This window comes from Plecotus auritus (genome assembly GCF_963455305.1).
Source record: "Plecotus auritus genome assembly, chromosome: 12".
NCBI lineage: Eukaryota > Metazoa > Chordata > Mammalia > Chiroptera > Vespertilionidae > Plecotus > Plecotus auritus.
Genome location: NC_137778.1, coordinates 44,855,538 through 44,879,785, shown reverse-complemented (window position 1 = coordinate 44,879,785; position 24,248 = coordinate 44,855,538). Strand labels below are relative to the sequence as shown.

The window sequence follows — 24,248 nt, the reverse complement described above, 5'->3', positions numbered from 1 at the left end:
AATCCTTCTTCAGATCACAGGACGTGGGCTGTTACGAAGCATTTGGTGTTTTTACTAAAATTCCAAGGTTCTCATTGTGTAATTTGGAAATCTGGCTATTTCTAAATTGAGTATACCTTTCAAAAAATATATATACTTGATCGGCTGCCTTCTGGGGGGACTGGGGATGGAGCCGGCAACCCGGGCATGTGCCCTGATGGGGAATCGAACCGAGACCGCCTGGTTCATAGGTCAACGCTCAACCACGGAGCCATGCCTGCTGGGCTAAACTGAATGTACTTTTATAGATTATGTTGTGTTTCTAATTTCGCAATAAAATGCTAGACTATCCCAGGCTGTCCCTGAAGAGACAAAAGGGGGCTTTATCCTTCGCCTCGGCCAGGATAAGGGACAGGGCCAGGCCCGCCGGAGCCAGGAGACGCTCGCTCCGCTCAGAGAGAAGAGCTGAGAGTTACAAGCAAGCGACTCCGGGGTGTGTCGATCAAGTCCCGCAGCCACTGCTCAGCGCGAGCCCGCCCTTGGGCGCGCAGAGAGGAGATGGGAGCAGAGAAACACTTGACTGAAGTACAGGAGGAATGTCGCGGCCACACACCCATGAAGTGCGCACGAAATGCTTCTACAAGGCTGGGTCGGGTTCATGTAACAGGCCCATCCTATGCCCTCAGACAGTCCCGGAAGCTCAAGTCCAGGGTGAGGTCAGTGCTACTCGAGGGTTCACTGGGACAGACCCTCAGATCCTGAAGGACAGCCCCGCGTACGCATGGGCTCCGGGACCCTGGGCACCGTCTCAGCCTCCTGCAGCCTGGCCAGCGAGAGGCGGTGAGAGCAGTGAGCAGCGATGCCAGACGAGAGCCTGGCCGTGAGAGGCGCAGATCTGATCAGGCTGTCAGGTAAGGAACCCTGCAAGGCCTACAGAGAGCGTGCTGTCTGGAGACAACACCTGCGCTGTTTAGACCGGGTGGGGAACGTCCGGCCCGCGGGCCGTGGAAGTCCCGAGAAATCATTTGGCCTGGCTCTGCCCAGGCATCAGGGGCGAGTTAATTAATCTGACCAAACAGAGCAGGCTAATTCTTAAGTTGATCATTTCGTATGGCCCTCGAATGATGTTACAAACATCCAAATGGGCCCGGCTGGCTTGGCTCAGAGGTTGAGCATCGACCTATGAACCAGGAGGTCACGGTTCGATTCCCGGTCAGCGCACATGCCCAGGTTGCGGGCTCGATCCCCAGTGTGGGGAGTGTAGGAGGCAGCTGATCAGTGATTCTCTCTCATCATTGATGTTTCGATTTCTCTCTCCCTCTCCTTTCCTCTCTGAAATCAGTAAGAATAAAAGAAAAAGATAAATATCCACGTGGCCCCTGGTAGACCGAAGGTCCCCACGCCTGTGGAAATGGCCAGCCTCCTGCAGCCCGCCCTGCTGCTGGGACTGGTCATGTGTGTTCCGTACGGAACAACCGAGTCCAAAACATACAGAGAACACCAGGCTCTCAAGAAAATCGTGCAGAACCATGGCCTCAGGGAGGCCTGACAGACCTGAACAAATCAATCCCAGAAGGAGCAGGTCGGATTGGTCTCCACAGCACAACGCCCCTTGGCAGACGCCAGCGCTTGGCGGGCGGCCAACATCTGCCCCGACTCCGGAGCCTCGCGCCCAGTGTCAGGCCGCTGGCCGGAACAAGGCTCCCCGCCCCCTCCCGAGGCCCCTCCCCAGGAGGCGGGTTCATGGGCACAGGAGCAGCAGGAAATCCAAAAACACAGGATGGAAGGAGCCAGGCCTGCTCCCAGCCCGCACTGAGCACAGATCGCCGCACATGGATAGCTCGAGTTAGCGCTGGAGGCTTTGCAGCTGGAGCGAGGGCGGCAGATGGACCGCGCCGACGCCTGGCAGCCGGCAGGACAGGCACCAGGAGCCGGAGAACCATCCTCCCGCCAACATGTGAGGGGCGGCGTGGGGAGGTGAAAACAATCTTTCTCGAATTAGGGAGCTCTGGCTACCCGTCTTCTCCCGGAATTGGAATATAAATGCCGGTCAAACGGCACAAAGAGCTTACGAGGACCGCTTCACCTGAGTTATTTTGAAGCTGCAGGAACAGAAATGCTTTTAAAATCTGTTTTGTCAGGCCGGCGGGGCTCCGTGGTTGAACGTCGACCTATGAGCCAGGAGGTCACAGTTCGATTCCCGGTCAGGGCACAGGCCCGGGTTGTGGGCTCGATCCCCAGTGTGGGGTGCGCAGGAGGCAGCTGATCCATGATTTGCTCTCATTGCTGGTGTTTCTCTCTCCCTCTCCTTTCCTCTCTGAAACCAATAAAAAACTATCTTTAAAAACATATGAACAGGGAGACTGCTGCGGATACGGCAGCCGTGCTGAAGCGTTGGAGAAGTGGTCAGAGTCACTCCGGAAGGAAAGGGAAGTTGGAAAAGTGCATACGCACATCAACATCTGGTCTACGACGTTTTGAAAATGAGATGGATTTCCATAAACACTGCCTCTGTAATTAGTCCAAGTGTGTACACACCTGTATTTATTTTATTAGTCTTTTAATCCTCACCCGAGGTTATGTTTTTATTGATTTTTAGAGAGCGAGGAAGGAAGGGGAGAGAGAGAGAGAAACATGGATTGGTTGCCTCCCTTATGTGCCCCAACCAGGGACTGAACCCAAAACCCAGGTATGTGCCCTGACTGGGAATTGAACCCGCAACCTTGTGGTGTATGGGACGACGCTCCAACCGAGCCACCTGGCCAGGCGCTAATACATATATTTAAATGTGGACATATGAGTAACAATTCTAACTATTTAAGGTAGAGAACATCAGAGACATAAAGTTAATAAGATATACAGTACCTTTAGGTGACAATGAGGTTTTAGATAAATTTAAATGTTTTAATCCCTTTGGGAGTTTGGCAAATTGAACACTTAAAGAGGACACACCTGAGAAAGGAAAAAAAAGGGGGATTATGAGAATTTTCAAGTGCTCAGAATGGCATGTTTGTGCAAATTTGCTTCTGAGTTTTTCAATAAATCCTTAACAACGTCCCCTCGACCGAGATTTCTGTAAGTATTTTCGACTCCGTTGGATTTCCTGTGGAATTCCCAGCCACCCACTCAGGGGCGGCCAGCAGTGAGTGTTTCCACCGAGGGGTTAGGAGCCAGGAGCCAACGAGAGCAAAAGCAGCCCTTAAAGCGAAACACAGCCCGGCCGGCGCGGCTCAGGGGCTGAGCGTCGACCTATGAACCAGGAGGTCAGGGTTCGATCCCCGGTCAGGGCACAGGCCTGGGCCGTGGGCTCGATCCCCAGTGTGGGGCGTGCAGGAGGCAGCCGATCCATGATGCTCTCTCCTCACTGATGTTCCTATCTCTCTCTCCCTCTCCCGTCCTCTCTGAAATCAACAAAAATATATTTTTTTAAAAAAGACCGTAATCACAGCTCAGCCAGGTCTGCTCCCCATTCCCCGGGGCTGGCTGCAGTGACCTCCCCAACCCGCTCACGGCCGGCAGCGCGGGTCCGAGACTCCAGGTACCTCGGTCCTCCAGCGCGTTGCCAGCGAGGTTGATGGTATGCAGTCCTGAGCCGGGGTTATGTGCGAGCGCACTAGCCAGTTTCTGTGCAAAATCTCTGCAGACAAACACAACAGTGAGAGGAAAGACCACAAAGTGCAGAGCGGCTCACACCCTCACAGCTGGAACAGCGGGAGGAACAGCGATAGAGACGCCTTCTTCCCAGTGGAACCCACGTGCCGTGTATTTCTTAACACCCAATCTATTTCCCACGTGAGGGTATAAATCCTATCAGAGAATCTGCAGTCACACCCAAACATGGTTCGTTTCAATGGCCAAAGCCTCATTCCGAAGCAAAGAGAAAATCTTGTCATTGCCCATTAAAGACACATTTCAGGCCTGGCCGGCTGGCTCAGTGGTTAAGCATCAAGCTAGGGACCAGGAGATCACAGTCTGATTCCCGGTCAGGGCCCATCCCCAGGTTGTGGGCTCGATCCCCAGTGTGGGGTGTGCTGGATCAATGATTCGCTCTCATCATTGATGTTTCTGTCTCTCTCTCCCTCTTCCTTCCTTTCTGAAATCATTAAAAATATCTTCTACATATATAAAATTTGTACTAAGTGTCCCCACAGGAGTTCGATCGCTTGCTATGATGCACTGACCACTAGGGGGCGGCGCGGAACGAAGGAAGTCCCCAGCCGGCAGCTGGAAGGCCCCGATTGGCCCTGATCAACGGCCAGGCCTAAGGACCCTACCCGTGCATGAATTTTGTGCACCAGGCTTTAGTATACATGTAAGAAAGACACATTTCAGGACGCTGTTGATAGTATGCGTCGGCCCCTCCATAACGTGGTGCAGCACCCACGAATGCAGACCCAGCTGCTCTAATTGTGGAGTTTAAAGGCTGCAATTGCCAGCACCTTATTTTAATGAAAATTGAAATTGCTATTTTAGATGTGTTTCACTTAAAATAACGCACCGAGGGCTGTGATTATGGAACTGCCACCCCTCCCCACTTAGCAGTGGAGTCCTTGTTCTAGCAGATTCCAGCCCCCACACGCCCCACACGGGCGTGGGTCTGGATCTCGGAACCACAAGGTGCAGACGACGTAAGTGTGAATCAGAAAAGGGAGGCCCATGGCCAAAGCGATCAAAGCAAAGTGGGAAGACAGCCTGCCGTCGGCTGTTCCCACAACTACCGTCTGTGACACGGGTCACACCGCCCCCAGAACATGGAAGAGGCTGCCTAAGCACCTTCGTAACTGCCTCACTGACCCAGAGCTGTGATTTCATAAGGAAGGTGCTAATATCATGTCCATTTCAAAGACGCAGGGACTGAGGCACAGAGCCAAACCAACGGCCCAAGGCCACAAGGTGTCTGGCTCACGGGCCCACACACCAGGCACCACCAAACACACCCCATGACAACGGCCAACGATGTTATGAAATGCGTGACCTCCGTGGCAACGTCAGGGATTCTGGGAACTCTTTTAAGAAGGGAAAACAGGATGTTCTCTATGTGAGGAGCCCACCTTTTCGTTTTAACTGTATCTTAACTTCAGAGGAGATGGCAAGACGTTCCAAAGCCAGAGCCCCACGCGCAGGGAAATACTCACATTCTCAGGCCAGCGTTTTCCAACACCAACTCTTCCAGCCGACTGGACCTGCTCACCACCCTCAGGATCTGCTCACAGACATCGGAGGACTGCAACACAACACACGGTTAGCCGCGCCGCACACCTGCCACCGAGCTCGTGTCACTGTTACAGCCTACGCAACACTGCAATGACGTCAACCGTTCGTGCACGCATTCGTTCATTCTGAAAACCTAACTGAGCCCCATCACGAGGAAGGCCCTGGGGAGACAGTGACATAAAGGACAACGTCCGCCCTAACCGGTTTGGCTCAGTGGATAGAGCGTCGGCCTGCGGACTCAAGGGTCCCAGGTTTGATTCCGGTCAAGGGCATGTACCTTGGTTGCGGGCACATCCCCAGTAGGGGGTGTGCAGGAGGCAGCTGATCGATGTTTCTCTCTCATCGATGTTTCTAACTCTCTATCCCTCTCCTTTCCTCTCTGTAAAAAATCAATAAAATATATTTAAAAATAAAAATAAATAAAAAAATAAAGGACAACGTCCCCACCATCAAGAGTGGACACCAGCAGGGGATCGGACAAGAGAACACACAATATGACAGAACAATAAACAGGCCTTTTTGGTCACGGTCTGGGCACACGGAGGGGTACAGCTCACCCAGTCCTGGGAAAACGGAAAGAATTCCCAAAGAAAATGACATGCAAAAGGGAGAATAAAAACTGAAGGGCAGTGGTGATGGTGGTGGTGATAGTGGTGATGGTGATGGTGATGATGGTGGTGGTGGTGGTGGTGGTGGTGGTGGTGGTGATGGTGGTGATGGTGGTGGTGATAGTGGTGATGGTGATGGTGGTGATGGTGATGGTGATGGTGGTGGTGGTGGTGGTGGTGATGGTGGTGGTGGTGGTGGTGGTGGTAATGGTGGTAGTGGTGGTGACAGTGGTGATGGAGATGGTGATGGTGGTGATGGTAGTGGTGGTGGTGGAGGTGGTGATAGTGATGGTGATGGTGATGGTGATGGTGATGGGATGATGGTGGTGGTGGTGGTTGTGGTGATGGTGGTGGTGGTGGTGGTGGTAAATGGTGTGATTGTGTTTGAATTTCTAAATGCCTCTCAGTAACCTGCCAAGTAGTTATAGTGCTATGCACACTCATTCATTCACCAAATTAACTTGACACCCATTTATGAAACCAACTTGAATGAGTAGCTATTATGAGCCACATACTCTGATGGCACTGGGTAGCAATGCATAAGATCTGAGCTCCAACTCGCTCCCGACAACAGGTACACAGGAAGCTGAGGCCCTGAAGGTCAGGTAACATATCTAAGGTCACACGGCCTTGTACCAAGTCAGAATGAAAACCGGGTTTGTGTTTCCAAGCCCACACTCTTTTCTTACACCCACTGCCTCTTAAAGGGCCTCAATAAGTTCACAGCCCATGTTTCCACTGACAATGCCTTAGGCCACTCACCCCAGGCCAATCCACAGACCCAGTGGCCTGTCCACTAGCAAACATCCAATCTCCACTTTCCTCAGATGGACATCTCAATCCAAACCCTACTATGAAAATCTTTTTTTTTTTTTTAATCCTCACCCAAGGTTATTTCCCATTGATTTTTAGAGAGAGTGGAAGAGAGAGGGAAAGACATGGAATTGTTTCCTCCTGCACAAGCCCCGACCAGGGCCCGGGCCGGGGGGGAGCCTGCAACCGAGGTACCTGCCCTTGACCAGAATCCAACCTGGGACCCTTTGGTCCACAGGCCGATGCTCTATCCACTGCGCCACACTGGCCAGGGCTCTATGGAAATCTTAAACCACAAGTTCCTATGACCTCTGAGCGTTGGAGGCTGGAATGAGAGGCGCCATTAAGATACCTACGTTCTCTCCTGCCTAAAGGAGCGCAGCAGCAGAAAGCTAGCTCTCGGAGGAGCACCTTCCACGTGGCTGCCTGGAACCTGGAAAACCAACCTCCCAGAGCTCCGATTCCCCTGTGGAGACAGACAAGAAGGGGCTCCCCAGGCCTGTGAAAACCACCTCTTTGAGTCTATTCCGCTCACATACAAAGGTGCCCCTCCAGTCGTCTGGAATATCCGTGCTGCCTCTCATAACTCTACCGGGTGTAACATTCCCTAACTTCCCAGGAAGGGATGCTTCGTGGAGGCGACAGGACCCTACGTCTGCTCTCTGTGCGGGCGTGACCTGAGCCGTTTTGCCAACAGAAGGAGTGGGCACCCAAGGCCACACTCCCTGCGTTTTTCCTGCCTGATTCGTCCAAATGGCCCGAAGCAGCTGAAAATGCGAGGAAGTACTTGTCTAAAGCATCTCACAAACTAGAAAATGTTACACAGAACACTTCGGGGGGAAAAGCTCCCCAAGAAATAAACACATAGGCAGCGCGCCAGTATGGCAGGAAACAAATCTACTTTTCTGATTATCGGCAGGTGTTTGAAACGCAGCCTCCCCGTGCACCACGCGCTCATCTCCCCCACTCACCAGCCTGAGGTCCTTGGAGGACAGCTTGGAGAACCACAGGTTGTATTCCAGGGCAGCGATGATGGGGATCAGGTCCCTGGAAGCAGAAATCACAAAGCTCACGCTCTTACAACAGCCAAGATCCACGCCATCAGCGCCCCCGGGCTCAGCAGCCGTGCGGCCCTGGCTCCGAGCTGGAGGGAGAGTGGAGCGAGGCCCTCACCTGTGGTCCAGGTGACTGAAGTCCTGCAGGTTCAGCTCCCGGGTGTCCTGGGTCAGATAGATCGTGTCCACATCCTGTTGGAAACACAGCCAGTCGTGTGAACAGTCCGCGTCGGTGGCAGGGGGAGCAAGAGAGACGCAGAGGCAGACAAGGATGCGGGCGGATTCGTATGTGATCTGAGCAAGGAAGACTGAGCAACAGCAAAGGGCGGGGGAACAGAGAAACAAGCAGACACTGAAATCGTCTCTGTGAGTTTATGTGTGTGTGTGTGTGTGTGTGAATGTGTGGGGTGTCTGTGTGTATTGTGTTGTGTCTGTATGTCTGTATGAGTGCGTTGTGTGTCTGTGAGTGACTGTGTAAGTGAGAACAGGTGTGTTGTGCATCCGTGTCTGTGTGTGTGCATGTGAGTGTGCACCCTGCACACAGGTACACTCACCCACTGCACTTCCTCCCTGTACGGGAACCCCAGCCAGTCGCAGACGCAGGCGTACATCTGAGAAAACCCGCCTGGAACAGAAACGGAAACGGGACAGGTTTTCGGGGAGCGACTGTGAGGTTGAAACTTAAAAGCTCCCACGCGACCGACACTCCTCTGCCTGGGAAGCAGGACGCCCTCGCGCGGGCGGGCGGGCAGGCGGCGGGCGTGGGGTGTGTGGAGCTTAAGTACCGCCTCCGCCCACCGCCCACCGATGACAGCTCCCCACGGACCGCACCGCCTGCGCCCTGGGGCTAGACCTCACGGCCTGGCGGGGCCTCCACGCAGCCTGAGTGCCAGTGGGAATGTGCTCACCACAGGGGCCCTGCTCGGCCGCCGGCTGGCTGTCCCACTCGGCCTGCAGGCTGGCCAGCCGCTCCGACGGCTCCATGGACACCCTCTTCATGATTTTCCTGAGGATCACAGCAACGAGGAACGTCAGAAATCAAGTGTTTCGGACGGACTGCACGCAGAAATCTATTTTGTGAGAGGCCTTTATTTTATTACTTTATTTTCCAATATATTTTCATTGATTTCAGAGAGGAAGGGAGAGAGAGCTAGAAACATCAGTGATGAGAGAATCATCGATCAGCTGCCTCCTCACACCCCCCATGGGGATTGACCCTACAACTGGGCATGTGCCCTTGACCGGGATTGAACCTGGGACCCTTCAGTCCACAGGCCGACGCTCTATCTGCTGAGCCACACCTGCTAGGGCACCACATGTGTCTGAGTTTTCTGCACAAACCATGTCCTCCTCATCACTTCACAACCAGGACACCCGCCGCTCCCTCCCAAACCTGGTGCCACGCAGGTCAAGGTCACCTGTGCCCCTCACGGTGCGACCCACTGCGCACAGCTCAGCCACGAGCGTGCCCGACGCTGACCCACTGTGCACAGCACTGCCGCGAGCGTGCCCGACGCTGACCCACTGTGCACAGCTCAGCCACGAGCGTGCCCGACGCTGACCCACTGTGCACAGCTCAGCCACGAGCGTGCCCGACGCTGACCCACTGTGCACAGCTCAGCCACGAGCGTGCCCGACGCTGACCCACTGTGCACAGCTCAGCCACGAGCGTGCCCGACGCTGACCCACTGTGCACAGCTCAGCCACAAGCGTGCCCGACGCTGACCCACTGTGCACAGCGCTGCCGTGAGCGTGCCGGACGCTGACCCACTGTGCACAGCTCAGCCGCGAGCGAGCCCGACGCTGAACCACTGTGCACAGCTCAGCCGCGAGCGTGCCCGACGCTGAACCACTGTGCACAGCTCAGCCGCGAGCGTGCCTGACGCAGACCCACTGTGCACAGCGCTGCCGTGAGCGTGCCGGACGCTGAACCACTGTGCACAGCTCAGCCGCGAGCGTGCCCGACGCTGAACCACTGTGCACAGCTCAGCCGCGAGCGTGCCTGACGCAGACCCACTGTGCACAGCGCTGCCGTGAGCGTGCCGGACGCTGAACCACTGTGCACAGCTCAGCCGCGAGCGTGCCCGACGCAGACCCACTGTGCACAGCTCAGCCGCGAGCGTGCCCGACGCTGACCCACTGTGCACAGCTCAGCCGCGAGCGTGCCCGACGCTGACCCACTGTGCACAGCTCAGCCGCGAGCGTGCCCGACGCTGACCCACTGTGCACAGCTCAGCCGCGAGCGTGCCCGACGCTGACCCACTGTGCACAGGTCAGCCGCGAGCGTGCCCGACGCTGACCCACTGTGCACAGCTCAGCCGCGAGCGTGCCCGACGCTGAACCACTGTGCACAGGTCAGCCGCGAGCGTGCCCGACGCTGACCCACTGTGCACAGGTCAGCCGCGAGCGTGCCCGACGCTGACCCACTGTGCACAGCTCAGCCGCGAGCGTGCCCGACGCTGACCCACTGTGCACAGGTCAGCCGCGAGCGTGCCCGACGCTGACCCACTGTGCACAGGTCAGCCGCGAGCGTGCCCGACGCTGACCCACTGTGCACAGATCAGCCGCGAGCGTGCCCGACGCTGACCCACTGTGCACAGCTCAGCCGTGAGCGTGCCGATGCCCAGTGTCACTGCGCCAAGCCCTCTGGGCTCTGGGCTCCCCGGGAATCTCACCCACCTTGCTCCGCGCTCTCCTCCTCGACTCGACCTCTACATCTCGGGCTCACTGTCAGGACCCTTTCTGTCCAGGGACCTCGTCACAGCCAGGCCTCAGCCCGCGGTGACACCCGTGACGTTCACACCTGCTGCGTCTGCAGCCCGGCCCTTCCCTCCAAGCTCCAGCCTCCCCATCTCATAGCCCCTAACGTCCCCACCGAGACGTCCTGCAGGTCAGTCTCAGCGTTCCTTATGCAAGGTGGTCGGGGACACCCACCCAAGGAGGCGCTCCGGCCTCGGGGGCAAAGGGAGGCAGGCCAGGTCCCTGCGGGGCAACGTGGCTCAATCAAGTGAGCCTCTGGGCTAATTCAGAGGTGAGCACAGCTTGGTCTGTCCCAGGTGCAGCCTTCTTGGATCCCATCGCATGTTAACAGGTTACTGTACTGGCCCAACAGCACCAGGGTCCCCTGGGAGGGAGACTGGGTTCAACTCGTGCGTTATTCCTGCACTGCGTCTCCTTCAGACATCGAGTGATCGTTGTTTAAAGAGGTGGACAGAGCCCCTAAGAAGCTGTCACACTACCTGGAAGACAGGGGCCCCAATGTCGTGTGATTGTTGGGACACAACTCTGAAGCAGCCAAGTTTGTGCGCGTGGCTGTGCGGTGAGGACGTTTTCGTCCGGAAGGAATGTTAAAACTGTGTCTTTGGAAAAACACACAAAAACATCCCCACCCACCCTAAGACGCTCTCCCACTTGTGGAAAAGCGGCATGCCCCCAAGTACAAACCTGCCCCCCCAAATCCTGAGCTTACATGCTTAACAGACGTAAACAAACACGTACTAACACCCATAAGGCGTGTTTCAGAAAACCGAGAGAAAAGGGAAGAGGCTAATTATTGTTTACATTCATTTGGGGTTTTTTTAGGTTTCCTCTTACTGATCAGAAAATAAAACACAAAGGAACGGCGTTCTGTCCTCATTGGCCTGCAGGTGACGCCCGCACACCAAACCTTGGCCCCAGGCGTCCACGGAGCGCTGGGCGCAGAGTTCGCACAGGAAAACCCCAGAGGGAACACCTCAGCCCAGCGCCTTAGCGAAGCGGGCAGAGCCAGCCGCACAGAAAACCTCAGCCGTGGAACAGGGGCCGAGTGGGAGGCGGCCAGCCCTTGCCCCCCCCCCCCCCCCCCGGGACTCACACGGGAGACAGGCTGGGAAAGATCCTCCGCAGGCAGGAGCCCACGTGGGCCAGCACCTCGCTCACGTCCTCGGGCGCTGCCATCCTCAGGGACAAGCTGTACTTCTCGGTTTCCACGGCCATCTGCAGGGGGAAGGGCGGGGGACCGCTAATCACGACCCAGTCCCTCGCATGTGTGATTCTAAGTGACAGAAAAGAATGCCCTGCCCGGCCCACGTGGCTCAGCAGTTGATCATCAACCTTTGAACCAGGAGGTCACGGTTCGATTCCCGGTCAGGGCACATGCCCGGGTTGTGGGCTCCATCCCTAGGGAGGGGCATGCAGGAGGCAGCCGATCCATGATTCTGTCTCATCACTGATGTTTCCATCTCTCTCTCCCTCTCCCTTCCTCTCTGAAATCAACTTTTAAAAATTAAAAAAAGAATGAGGCCCTGAGGTTGGAGGACGGTGGGAGGTCCCACGCCAGGCAGCAGCAGGCACGGCGCTGGGACCCAGGCTCCGGACCCTCTCAGGGCTGCTGGCACCGCAGCGGCCTCTGGAAGCTGCTTCTAAGCCCCAGTTCTGGAAACGAGTCCTGTCTGGAATGTGCTCGATTACCCAGACCCATGAGAAAACTGCTGAATCCCTTTCTACCTCACTTCCTGACCTGCTCTAGAAAGCCGCTGTTGTGAATAGGTGATAGAATTTGTATTTCTTTAAATATATGTATACTAGAGGCCTGGTGCATGAAAATTCATGCGCTGGAGCGGGGGGGGGGGGGGGTCCCTCAGCCTGGCCTGGCCCCTCTCACAGTCCAGCAGCCCTCAGGGGCGGGAGGCAACCCAGCCATCAGGGGAAGGTGATGCCCCCACCACACCTCTGCTGCTGCCACTGCCGGGAGCGCAAGCTTCAGCCGGCCCTGGTTACCTGAGCCTCAGGCCCGGCCCTGGGCGGCTGAGCAGCCGCCATCTGAGGCTTGCCTGAGCCTCAGTCGGGGCGGGGGGGGGGGCGTGCAGGAGGACCCGAGGCCCCCCACAGGGCTGAGGGGACTCCAGAGGCAGAGACGTGGAGCAGCCAGCCCCGCCTCCCCCCCTGTGGGTGCCACCATCTTGTGAGGGTGTGATGGTCAATTTGCATACTCGCTCTTTGATAGAATACATATATATACACTAATGACCTGGTGCACAGAATTCGTGCACATTAAAAGGGGATTAATTAGAGGAAATAATTTAATATTGCTATTTGCCCTTTCTCTATAATAGAAATATCAAAGATGAAAGAAAATTAGTAAAATGTATATGAAAACCTTTCTCCTGTCAGAGTCTGGGGCACACCCAGAGTCAAGTCCCCGCCCACCCACATGCACCTCAAAATCGCGTGAGACCCAGACCCGGCTGGCCCCGCCCCCATTGGGCTAGATCCAGACCTGGCCAGTCCCACCCTTGTCAAGCCCTGCCGGGTAGGGGGCATAGCCTCAGGTCCCCTGGCCCAGTGCCAGGACGGGAGTGTGGCCTGAGGTCCCCCAGCCCAGATCGGGGCAGGGGCATGCCTTGAGGCCCTCCATCAAGCCCTGCCAGGTGGGGGACACGGCCTGAGATCCCCTGTCAAGCCCCGCCAGGTGGGGGGGCGCGGCCTCAGGTCCTCCTGCCCAGCACCAGGAGGGGGTGCAGCCTCAGGTCCCCTGTCAAGCCCCGCTGGGCGGGGGCGCGGCCTGAGTTCCCCCAACCCAGCACTGGGGGTGCACCTTGAGGTCCCCTGTCAAGCCCAGCCAGGCAGGGGGGAGCAGCTTCAAGGTCCCCTGGCCTGGTGCTAGGACGAGGGGTGCGGCCTGAGGTCCCGTCAAGCCCCGCCAGGCAGGGGGTGCAGTCTGAGGTCCCTTGGCCTGGTGCCGGGGTGGGGGGTGCACCCTGAAGTCCTCTGTCAAGCCCCACCTGGTGGGGGCACAGCCTGAGGTCCCCTGTCAAGCCCTGCCGGGTTGGGGAGGGCGTAGCCTCAGGTCTCTGCTGATTGCTCGTTAAGGCTCCTTATGGGAACTTGGCCTCAGCTGTGGGTGCAGCCATCTTTGTGATGGAGTGATGGTCAATTAGCATATTCCCTCTTTATTAGATAGGATGATTGATTTCAGAAAGGAAGGGAGGGAGAGAGAGAAACATCGATGATGAGAGAGAATCATTTATGGGCTGCCTCCTGCACGCCCCACACTAGGGATCAAGCCTGTAACCCGGGAACGTGCCCTGACCGGGAATCCAACCGTGACTTCTGGTTCATAGGTCGACGTCTACCCACTGCACCGCGCTGGCTGGGCGTAACTAGTTGTTCCCGCACAATTACCGAGGTTTTCCTCACCGGAACCAGCCCTGACCCTGCCCACGAGGCCCCTTCAGCTTCTCTTCGGAACCTCCCGGGCCCCTCATCTTGCTTTTCCACATTCTCTCAAGAAACGTTCAACAGTGAGACCAGCCAGAGGATGTTTCAGTTTCAGACCCTCAGGGCAGGGGATGGCCCCGCGGTCCCGCCCACGGTCTCCATGGCGCACACTCACCTGCGCCGGCTTGCTGCACGTGACGCCCTGAATGTCCAAGTAGCTGAAGGTCAACTCGAGCTGCAATGAGGGGGCAGGGGGACACAGACCTGTGATCAGGGCTTAGAGCACAGTTCGAGGTGAAAATGCTGCAGCCGGCGACGCACCAGCAGCCAGAGGTGGGCTAGCGTGCGTCTCCATCCATCCCCGAGATGGGCCCTCGATGGACCGTATTTCAGAAAGGGCACAATGTGCGTCCCTCACGGGAAGGTGCACGTGCGGCTTCTTAAGTTTCATCCTGGGACAAACCCACTGGGAAGTGTCGGTATTTCTACTCTGGTTTTTCATTCACTTGGAAATGAAGGTGTGAAGTGAGGCCTCTAAACCCATTTTTTTCTTTTATTTCAATGTTTGCTTCGGAGAGTCACCGGCGGATGATGTCACGTCCATTGTCCTCCTTTCCAAACCCTGACCTCTTCGGGGGCAAGGGCCAGTCAGGGAGCCGTCATTCTTCCTGCCATCTCCCATAGATTCACATTTTGAATGGATTTAGAGAAACAAGGTATTTAGGAATTTTAAACCAGGCTGAAATGAAACATAAATAAAAGCCCTCTCCCCCTGCAGATAGGGAAGTAATTTATTTCCTTCTTGTTTACCTATAAGGGTCTCTTCCACACTTCTCCCGGGATCAGCACTTACTTTCTTCCAAGTAGGCCCAACCCTGGCCGGTGACTCAGTTTGGAGCTCATCCCGTACCCCAAAAGGTTGTGGGTTCGATCCACAGTCAGGGTAGGTAGGAGAAGCAGCGATCCATGTCTCTCTCTCTCACATGGATGTTTCTCTCTCACTCCCTTCCTCTCTCTCTAAAACCAAAGGAATGATCCTCAGTGAGGATTTAAAGAAACAGTAGGTCCAGTCCCCCGTCCCTGCCTTTTTCCTGGACAGTGGCCACTGACCTCCCTGGCTCTACAGCCTCTCACCCTCCTGCAGACAACAGGATGGAGTCGGGCCCTTTAATCTGTCCTCTCCTTCCACCTAGAAATGTAATGGGACCCAACCAGACCCAAACCCCAGGACCCTCCGCTCTGCTCCCTCGAGTGGGCAATACTATCATATGTGTGGTGCATGTGTGCACATGTATACGTGGGGGGTCGGCTGTACTGTCCCATGTATGGTGCACGTGTGGTGTGTGCATGTACGTGTGTGGTGCGTACATGTGTTTGTTAGAGTGTGTGCACGTGTTGTGTGTGATGCATGTACGCACGTGTGCGTGGTGCGTATGTTCATGTATGCATGTGTGCACGTAGTGCGTGTGATGCGTCTGTTAGAGTGCGTGCACATGTGTAGTGCATGTGTGCACATGCGTATGGTGTGTGTACATGTGCACGTGTGTGCATGGTGCGTGCGTGCGTTCATTGGCAGGAGGAACCTGGGCGCCGGCACTCACCTTGGAGGGGATCCGTGCTGCGAGCAGGAAGGCCCGGCAGGACGTCAGCACCTGAGGAGAGCAGAGCAGAGCAGAGCAGAGCATCAGTCCTGCTGGGCCGACACCGGAGCGGGTCAGGGCGCGAGGACCAGAGAACCAGGCCCAGCCCTCCGGGGCTGCCCGGCTGTCTGTCCGTCGGTCTCTCCCCAGCTTCCTGTCCTGCACCTGTCCACCTGCTCCGTGTCCCTCCGCGTTGCCAACCCCGCCCCCCACTTCTCGCCGCCGTTTGCGACACAGACGCCGTCGCAGGAGGAACCCTGCCTCCTGGACGGGACTCCACTCGCAGCGTCGGACAGAGACGCGAACAAAACGTGAACTAAAACCACAGCCACGCTGGGCGCCGCGATGGCTCAGCAGAGAGGCGACCAGGACCCCAGGGCCCGGCTGGACCCGCAGGCACGCGCTAACCTCACCTCCTTCGGCGCCCAGGCCACGGCCCAGCGGCCTAATCTCAGAACCGCCGGGCCTCCCACAGGTGCCGGGGCAGCAGCAGGGAAGACCCAGTGTTCACGTGGGCTCACCTCTCGAGGCGAGAGCAATTTTTGTTAATGGCCACCCGAGGATAGTTTCCCACTGGTTTTTAGGGAGAGACAGAAACATCGATTGGTGGCCGCCCGCACGCACCTGACCAGGGCCGGGCCGGGGCGGAGCCTGCAACCGAGGTCCGTGCCCTTGACCGGCCTCGAACCCAGGACCTTCAGTCGAGGGCGGACACTCTATCCACTGAGCCACACCGGCGAGGGCTACTTTTTATTTTTTATTTTCCTTGTGAGCTGCTTCCCTCCTGGCTCTGTGGTTTCCTTTCCATCCTTCCGGAACACATCGTAATGACAGAGGCCATGTGCCAACTGACAGCCAGGGGCCAAGAAGTCACCACCCACCAGGAAAGGGGCCCCAGCCGCCGGGACCACCCAGCGCCTGCGAGGCACGTGCCCCGGCCGCTCCCCCAGGCCTCGCGCTCCTGCCGAAAACTTGTTCACCGCAGGGTCAGGGTCAGGGTCATCGCCCGGCCCAGGCGGGCGGCTCCTAACGGTGAGAAGTCACTGAACCACCCAACACCTCCCTCCTCCCTCCCACAGCTCCACCTCCAGGGGCTGCCAAATGGAAGAAATGCCCCCAAGGACGAACTCTAAATTCCGCATCTTCAAATCCAGAAGATGGTTGCAGAAAGCAGGGCTTCCAAACCCACTGAATTGCAGAATGCAGGTTGTGGCTCGATTGGGGGGGGGGGGGGGGCAGGGGGTGGCATGCAGGAGGCAGCCCATCGATAATTCTCTGTCATCATTGACGTTACTATCTCTCTCTCTCCCGTCCTCTCTGAAATCAACAACAATATATTTTTTAAAAAATGAAATACTGATTTCACCACCTTCTTTACCAAATCTGCTAACGAGTGGCAAGTGGGCCTGAAGTTTCCCACCTCCCTCCCTACACCCCGATACACGTGCTAACAAGCAGGAATAGGAGAGTCTGGGGCCCCAAGGATCCGACACGAATCCTGGTGAAACCGCAAGGTCTGGCTTGTTAAGACTTGGCCGTCTGCACCACAGAAGAGGCGGTTCCCCCGTCAGCGCTGCCTGCCCCGAACGCCAAGATGAAACACCCCCAGTCGTTCATTCCTCTATAATACCAGCCGGCATTCAGAGGCACGCCATGCTCCCCACCAGCAATGACCCCCAAAACGTTCCTACCGCCGTTTCCCTCTGTCATTCTCCCGTGCGAACCTACGTTCCCAGGGCCTGGGAGGGGTGCGCACCCAGGAGGTGCCAGCCGGTGCTGACGAAGGAAGCAGGTGGGTGACCACGTCAGGGGACCCGGCGCTTCCCATTCACTCTCCCCGTTTCCAGTCCTGGCCCCCGAGGACCACACGGCACCGTCGCCGAGGGAAGCTTCCGGAACGTTAATGCACCTGTGTCACTCAACTACCTGACCCCCTTTACTGACGTCCTCACCGCACCGGCAAGCTGGAGTCCCAGCCGGTCCTCGCACTTGGCGGGGTGGGACCCACAGTGAAATCCGACGTCTAAACGTCTCCTCCCCGTCCCCCCACCCCCAGGTGCCTCGGTGACTGCGTGTTCCCGAAAGGCCACGCCCGCCTATCGCGGAGCTTAGCTCTCTGTTAATAACTATGTTGGTGTCCAATGGCCCCCAGACGATGACTTCTTTACGGGAAGATGGTCTTAGTCATCACTGCGTCCCCCACACGGAGCAAAGCACTCGACACACAGCAGGTGTCAGGAACACTGGGTGTTGGATGGATGGATGGATGGATGGATGGGTGACAAGATGAAACAGAATTACATCCATTCAAAAAAAAAAATCACAGGCAGCCTCACTGAGGACATGTTTATTGATGTGAGAGAGAGACAAACTCGCAACCCTTTGGTGTAGGAGAGGACACTCCAGCTGAGCCACCAGGCCTGGGGCAGCCCGGCTTTTCACAATGACCACAGCATACTGGCCCAGAGGAAAGTGAGTACAGACGGCAGGGGAACAAGTCCTCCCTGAGCAGCGGTGGCGGCAGAGGGGACACCTGCCACGGAGGGCGGCCCAGCAGGGACAACCCTAGGAACCGGGAGGTGTGGGCCTCTCTGCTCCAGAGGGAACCGCCGATAGAAGTGACGTTCAGCCTGGCCTGAGGCGCTCAGTGGTTGAGCATTGACCTATGAGCCAGGAGGTCACGGTTCGATTCCCAGTCAGGACACATGATGCCTGGGTTGCAGGCTCGATCCCCAGTGTGAGGCGTGCAAGAGGCAGCCGATCCATGATGCTCTCTCATCATGGATGTTTTTATCTCTCACACTCTCTCCCTTCTCTGAAATCAATAAATTTTTTTTTAAAAAAAATTTATTGGAATAGGTTTTCAGGGAGCGCTAAGAAAAAACAGGCGGGGTCGGCCCATGCCATGCCTCCGCCCGGCTGTGCTGGACGGGCCCACTTCGGGGGTCCACGTTCCACGGGCACCTCAGAGCTCTCTCCTTCACACCCCCTCCCTCCCCGCTGTCCAGCAACCCCACCCCGTCTGCAAGGCCCCGATGGCCCAGTTCCAAGAACAACTGCAAACACGCCTGGACACAGGAGAACTTTTATGCCGCGTATTTCTACGCAATGAGAACATTGCCCTCCACGACCTGGCACTGCTGGTCTGAAATTTCTTAGGGAGAACTGACAGGAATCCAGAAGAGTGAATTCAGGCGACTGAGGCAAAGCGGAAAAGGGCAGGAGAACACGGCTTCTTCACTCATCAAGACACAGTCAGGACAGGGCTGGGCCCCCTCCCTGCCGCCGCCTCCACCCGAGCCTGGGCTCCAGCACCTTCCGCCGCCTCCCATTTGGAGCCGGCTCAGGGTCAGTCTCCACACCTGCAGGCCTGTGTCTGCTGCCCATTAGGATGCGAGGTAATCACACCAGGATGCAGACGGGCACTTGGCTTCATACGGAGCTGGTGTGTTTGGGGGAAAGGCCTCCTGCAAGGGCCGGAGGGCTGACCTTGAGCAGGGGTTTTCCCACTGAGTACTTTCTGCAAACAATGCCTTACCTGAGGCCAATATGTAAAACAGATGGAAGCTAAGCTGCTTGGGGCGAAGTGGTGCGTGTTGAAGGCCCTGGGAGATGGGACCAGCGTCCCCTCCCCCCTGTAGCTCTGGGTCCGGGGAGATGGGGGCTGGGTTGGTCCTGGTGGTGGGAGGGGGCAGCCAGGAGGGAGGGGGAGCCCTGGGGAGAGTCCAGGGCTGACATTTACTAACTGTACAGAGGGCTTCTGTATCTTCAGAACTTCCTGTTCGTGCCCGTGTGGCTGGGCCAACGAACACATCTTTCACAGCAAGTCAGTCTATACACACAGTGAAAATACGGTCCTAGCCTGTTTGGCTCAGTGGATAGAGCATCGGCCTGCGGACTGAAGGGTCCTGGGTTCATTTCCAGTCAAGGGCACATATCCAGAATGCAGGTTTGATCCCCAGTAGGGGGTGTGTAGGAGGCAGCCGATCCATGATCCTCTGTCATCTTTGATGTTTCTCTCTCTCTCTCCCTTCCTTTCTGAAACCAATCCTATATAATAAAGAGGTAATATGCAAATTGACCGTCACTCCAACACACAAGATGGCCACCCCCATGTGGTCAAAGATCGCCGCCACAAGATGGCCAGCAGGGGAGGGCAGTTAGGGGTAACCAGGCCTGCAGGGGAGGGCAGTTGGGAGCAACCAGGCCTGCAGGGACGGGTAGTTGGGGGGGACCAGGCCTGCAGGGGAGGGCAGTTGGGAGAGACAAGACCTGCAGGGGAGGGCAGTTGGGGGTGACCAGGCCAGCAGGGGAGGGCAGTTAGGGGTGACCAGGCTGGCAAGGGAGGGCAGTTAGGGGAAATCAGGCTGGCAGGGGAGCAGGTAGGTGTCGATCCGGCTGGCAGGGGAGTGGTTAGGGGGTGATCAGGCTGCCAGGCAGAAGCGGTTAGGGGCAATCAGGCAGGCAGGCAGGCAGGCGAGCAGTCCTGGATTGTGAGAGGGATGTCCCAGATTGGAGAGGGTGCAGGCTGGGCTGAGGGAGACACACACACACACACACACACACACACACACACCCATGCACGAATTTCATGCACCGGGCCTCTAGTACAAATATATTGTAATAAAATAAAATTTTATTGCAAAACAGCCACGTCCATTCATTGTCATACTGTCCGCAGCTGCTGCCACTCAGAGCTGGAGTCGAGGGCGCAGAGACCCGGCCTGGCCTGCAGGCCTCACACTTGCGACCCGGCCCTTTACAGAAGGAGGGTGCTGCCCACGTCCTACGGACTGTCCCATAGGACATGTCTTATAAATGACAGGGAAGACTTACGTAGCTAAAGGCACAAGTGCCGGGGCCGAGGCAGGCCACCCCGAAAGACGCCACTCTGGGGTGTTTTTATTTAAGCAACTGCTCATGCAAGAACACTGGGGCCTCTCTGTGTGTCCCCCAAGCCCAGGCGGTGAACCCCCGTGGGGACAGGTGCCCACCCTGCACCCGGGGCCCAAGAAGACGGAATCCTAACCGCCAGAGTCCGGGAATTCGGGGCGGACAGATGTGTACACAAACCTGCTCTTTCTTTTCCTCATTTACTGCGCAGCCCAAACTCTGCTTACACTCCTCAGTAATGAGCACCCAAAACTACGTTTCTTCTCTCAGATCCTCACACGTGTCTTGTTTCTTCCCATAGAAAGAGCACGTTGCCTGCTTTGGAGTCATTTTCTTTTTTAAAAAAATGTGTTCTTATTGATTTCAAGAGGAAGGGAGAGGGAGAGATAGAAACAAGATGATGAGAGAGAATCATGGATCGGCTGCGTCCTGCACGCCCCCCCACTGGGGATGGAGCATGTGCCCCGACTGGGAATCGAACTGTGACCTCCTGGGTCCTAGGTCAACGCTCAACCGTTGCGCCACGCCAACTGGCTGGCCGGGCCCTCTCTGAGCACCGATGTTTGATGCCCGCGCACACCAGCGTGCACTGGCTTTTCTCCTGTTAATCCGTCTCGTGTCAAGCGCACTGTTCGTCCAGCGTGAGCTCGAGTGGGGCGGGGGACGGGACGGGACTTCCCTGTGCCGACAGAGGTTAATGGAATGTGCTGCTTACTTCTGGTTACTGCGGTTTTATTTAAAGCCTCCAAATCGAAATCTACCAAAAACATGCCTCAAAAAAAAGGGGGGGAAAGGAAACCTAATGAAAGGAGACTTTTTCTGGCTCTAATTCAGGCCACGATGTACTTCAAGTCCATGAGAGCCCTTCAGGAGCGGAACAAATTCCATGGGTGTGGAAAAAAGAAAAAAGAAAGAAAGGAAAATGTGCCTAAAGAAGGTGAGAAGAAACCGAGGGTCTGGGACGTGGAGCGGGCAGCGGGCCCCCCAGCACCTGGTCTCTAAGGCGCCCAGCAGCACTGAGGCTGAGTCTCCAGTGCCCTCGGAGAGGCCTTCCCGCTCCGGAACCGCCTGGCAAACCAGCCGCCCCAGCCCTTCCCGCAGGGGACGCGGGGAAGACAGGGTGAGAACAGAGGCCTTGACCCTGTCACACCCGCCCCGTCACACCCGCCCTGTCACACCCGCCCCGGCCCCTCCAGCTTCAGGCCTTGGAAGGAAGCCAAGCCCGGCCACCTGCCCTCAGCTGCTCTCCTGCCGCCCGGAGGCCTCACCTTCCTCCGGAAGGACCTGGTGTCCTCCTGCGCAGCCCACGCTCTTCTCTCCACCTCCCCTGGCTCCACGCGCCCTCCTGGTTCCCCCCAAATCCCACACGGGGCCTGGCTGCTCACAGGGGCCCGAGCACAGAGCCCATGGTGTCAGCGACGCTCCCTGGGGCTGTGCACCTGCGGCCCCACGCCCGCCTCTCCATGGGGCCTGCCCACCCAGGTGCCAGGGGCTGGCATCCCTCTCCTGAATCTGACCCTGCTTCTGTGGTGCCCTGGGCCGTAAGCTTCTAGACGGCAGAACACACAGGCCGTGTCTCTCCCACAGAGGTCAACAGTGGTATCACAAACAGGGGTCAAGAGTCAGGCCCCTGCTGACAGCTTTGTAGGGCTACCTTCTCTGATTCCGAAAACAACCCCTCTGAGCGGCCAGCACCGCCATCCTCTGGCCGCCCTCCTCCGTTTACAGACCAGGAAGCTGCCCGTTGAAAACATGGTCTCTGCGGGAGGCCACGCAGCTGGGACGGGCTGGGCCCGGCCTCCCACCGGCTCTGCCTGGTTCCAGGGGCGCACGACCTCCCCCGCAAGGGGCTCAGTGAGACCGCCTGGGGAACGGATGCCCGCACGGAGCTGGGTTCCACCCTCGGCGGCCCTGTCCTTCCACTTCCTGCCCGGGAAGGCTCCAGACACAGGCACCTGCCACTCAGCAGGTGGGACGGTGACACACAGAACATCCCCTCCCCGCCCCCCCCCAGCTTCTCACTCCCGGAGCCTGCAGACCCTGCAGACACTCTACAACTATTTCCTTTTTTAAAATTACGTGATTACCCTCATGTCATCTTTTTCACATATTTTTTATTGATTTCAGGAGGAAGGGAGAGGGAGCGAGAGAGAGAAACATCAATGATGAGAGAGAGTCATCGATCAGCTGCCTCCTGCACGCCCCACACTGGGGATCGAGCCTGCAACCCGGGCCTGTGCCCTGACTGGGAATGGAACCCTGACCTCCTGGTTCCTAGGTCAACGCTCAACCACTAAACCACACCAGCCGGGCTCCCCCCAGCATGTAAACCCAGCCTTTCCCCAAGGCCCTGCACAGACACAGGCCTCGCTCTTTGAGCCCGAGAAGAGACTCCTGAAACTTCAGAGAAGCAGTTGCTGGCGCTCCCGGTGATAGGAAGCTGGAAGGGCGGTGCGACCCCACCACGCCCAGGCTTTCAGCCCCGCCACGGGCGCCGGCTCACTGGACCGTGGGAAACAACACGAGCTCACAGCACTGCCCCCACTCACCCCCTGCACCCCGCGCAGCGTGCCGGACACCCCGGTCAGCACGGCGTCTTCTGACCGATTCGAAACTGTGGCCATAACACGTGGGTGGGACGAGGGGCCGCGACGTGTGTGTGACATAAGTGGCAGACGTGCAGTCTCAGTAGTTCCACGTGTGCGCGCGGCCGCGTTTGCGGGGGGAGCCACGGGAGACGCACGGAGGGGGCCCAGCCCAGCGGGCTCTCGGGTTCTGGGTCACGGGGCTCCGTTCAGGCCTGTTGTGGCCCCCCTCTGACTGCCCACCCTCGTGTGCGTTTGAAAACATGGATCTTGCCCGGCCGGCCTGGCTCAGGGGCTGAGCATTAACCTATGAACCGGGAGGTCAGGGCTCCATTCCCGGTCAGGGCACAGGCCCTAGATCCCAGGTAGGGGGCATGTAGGAGGCAGCGGATGGATGATTCTCTCTCATCACTGATGTTTCTCTCTCTCTCCCTCTCTCTTCCTCTCTGACATCAATAGAAATATATTTAAATATATGTTTATTTACTTATTTTTAAACATATTTTATTGCTTTTTTTTTTTTTTTTTTTGCAGAGAGGAAGGGAGAGGAATAGAGAGTTAGAAACATTGATCAGCTGCCTCCTGCACACCCCCTACTGGGGATGTGCCTGCAACCAAGGTACATGCCCTTGACCGGAATCGAAACTGGGACCCTTCAGTCTGCAGGCGGATGCTCTATCCACTGAGCCACACCAGTCAGGGCTTAAATATATATTTATATTTCACTGCAAAACTGAAGAGTGGCGCTCAGCCAACACGTGCGGGGACACTAGGCAGACCCTGAGCTCGGGCTCCGGCTGGCAAGGGGAAACATTTCTAGGGTCGCTGGCAGGTTCGATCACCCAGCTCTGCCAGCTCACGTCCCTTACGTCCGGAAGAGCTCCCTGAAGATGTTTTCCACGGAAAAGCCGCAGGTCCCCGTGGGCAGGAGGGACAGATCTGTCTAGACCAGGCTGGGGAGGGTCCGGCCCTGCCGAGGCACGAGGGGTGAGGTAATGCAATGTTTGACCAGCTGTGGCAGGCTAATTTTTAAGTTGATAAGTGTGTATGGTCCTTGAATGTTATAAACATCCTGATGCCCGTGGAAGGGAAAAGGTTCCTCACCCCCAGTCAGGGCACAGGCCCGGGCGGTGGGTTCAATCCCCAGTGGGGGGCGTGCAGGAGGCAGCCGATCCGTGATTCTCTCTCATCATGGATGTTTCCCTCTCACCCTCTCCCTTCCTCTCTCTGAAATCAATTAAAAATATAACAGCCCTAGCTGGT

General features: G+C 56.9%; 1 protein-coding gene across 9 annotated transcripts in view; it reads right to left on the bottom strand.

Moving 5' to 3' along the window:
• The window catches only part of CARMIL1 (capping protein regulator and myosin 1 linker 1), an 86,014-nt gene that overhangs the window by 38,967 nt on the left and 22,799 nt on the right, over positions 1-24,248 (bottom strand). For all 9 annotated transcript variants that reach the window (XR_013959403.1, XM_080647363.1, XM_080647365.1 and 6 more), the window contains exons 3-12: positions 15,469-15,519; positions 14,043-14,102; positions 11,523-11,644; positions 8,578-8,675; positions 8,224-8,294; positions 7,788-7,861; positions 7,586-7,661; positions 5,115-5,203; positions 3,522-3,616; positions 2,845-2,931 (exon numbers count right to left, since the gene is read on the bottom strand). Coding sequence is in view for 8 of the 9 variants with exons in the window: in XM_080647363.1 (XP_080503489.1) it covers positions 2,845-2,931; positions 3,522-3,616; positions 5,115-5,203; positions 7,586-7,661; positions 7,788-7,861; positions 8,224-8,294; positions 8,578-8,675; positions 11,523-11,644; positions 14,043-14,102; positions 15,469-15,519 (823 nt within the window). In the remaining variant the exon portion in view is untranslated. The remainder of the gene's footprint in view (positions 1-2,844; positions 2,932-3,521; positions 3,617-5,114; positions 5,204-7,585; positions 7,662-7,787; positions 7,862-8,223; positions 8,295-8,577; positions 8,676-11,522; positions 11,645-14,042; positions 14,103-15,468; positions 15,520-24,248) is intronic.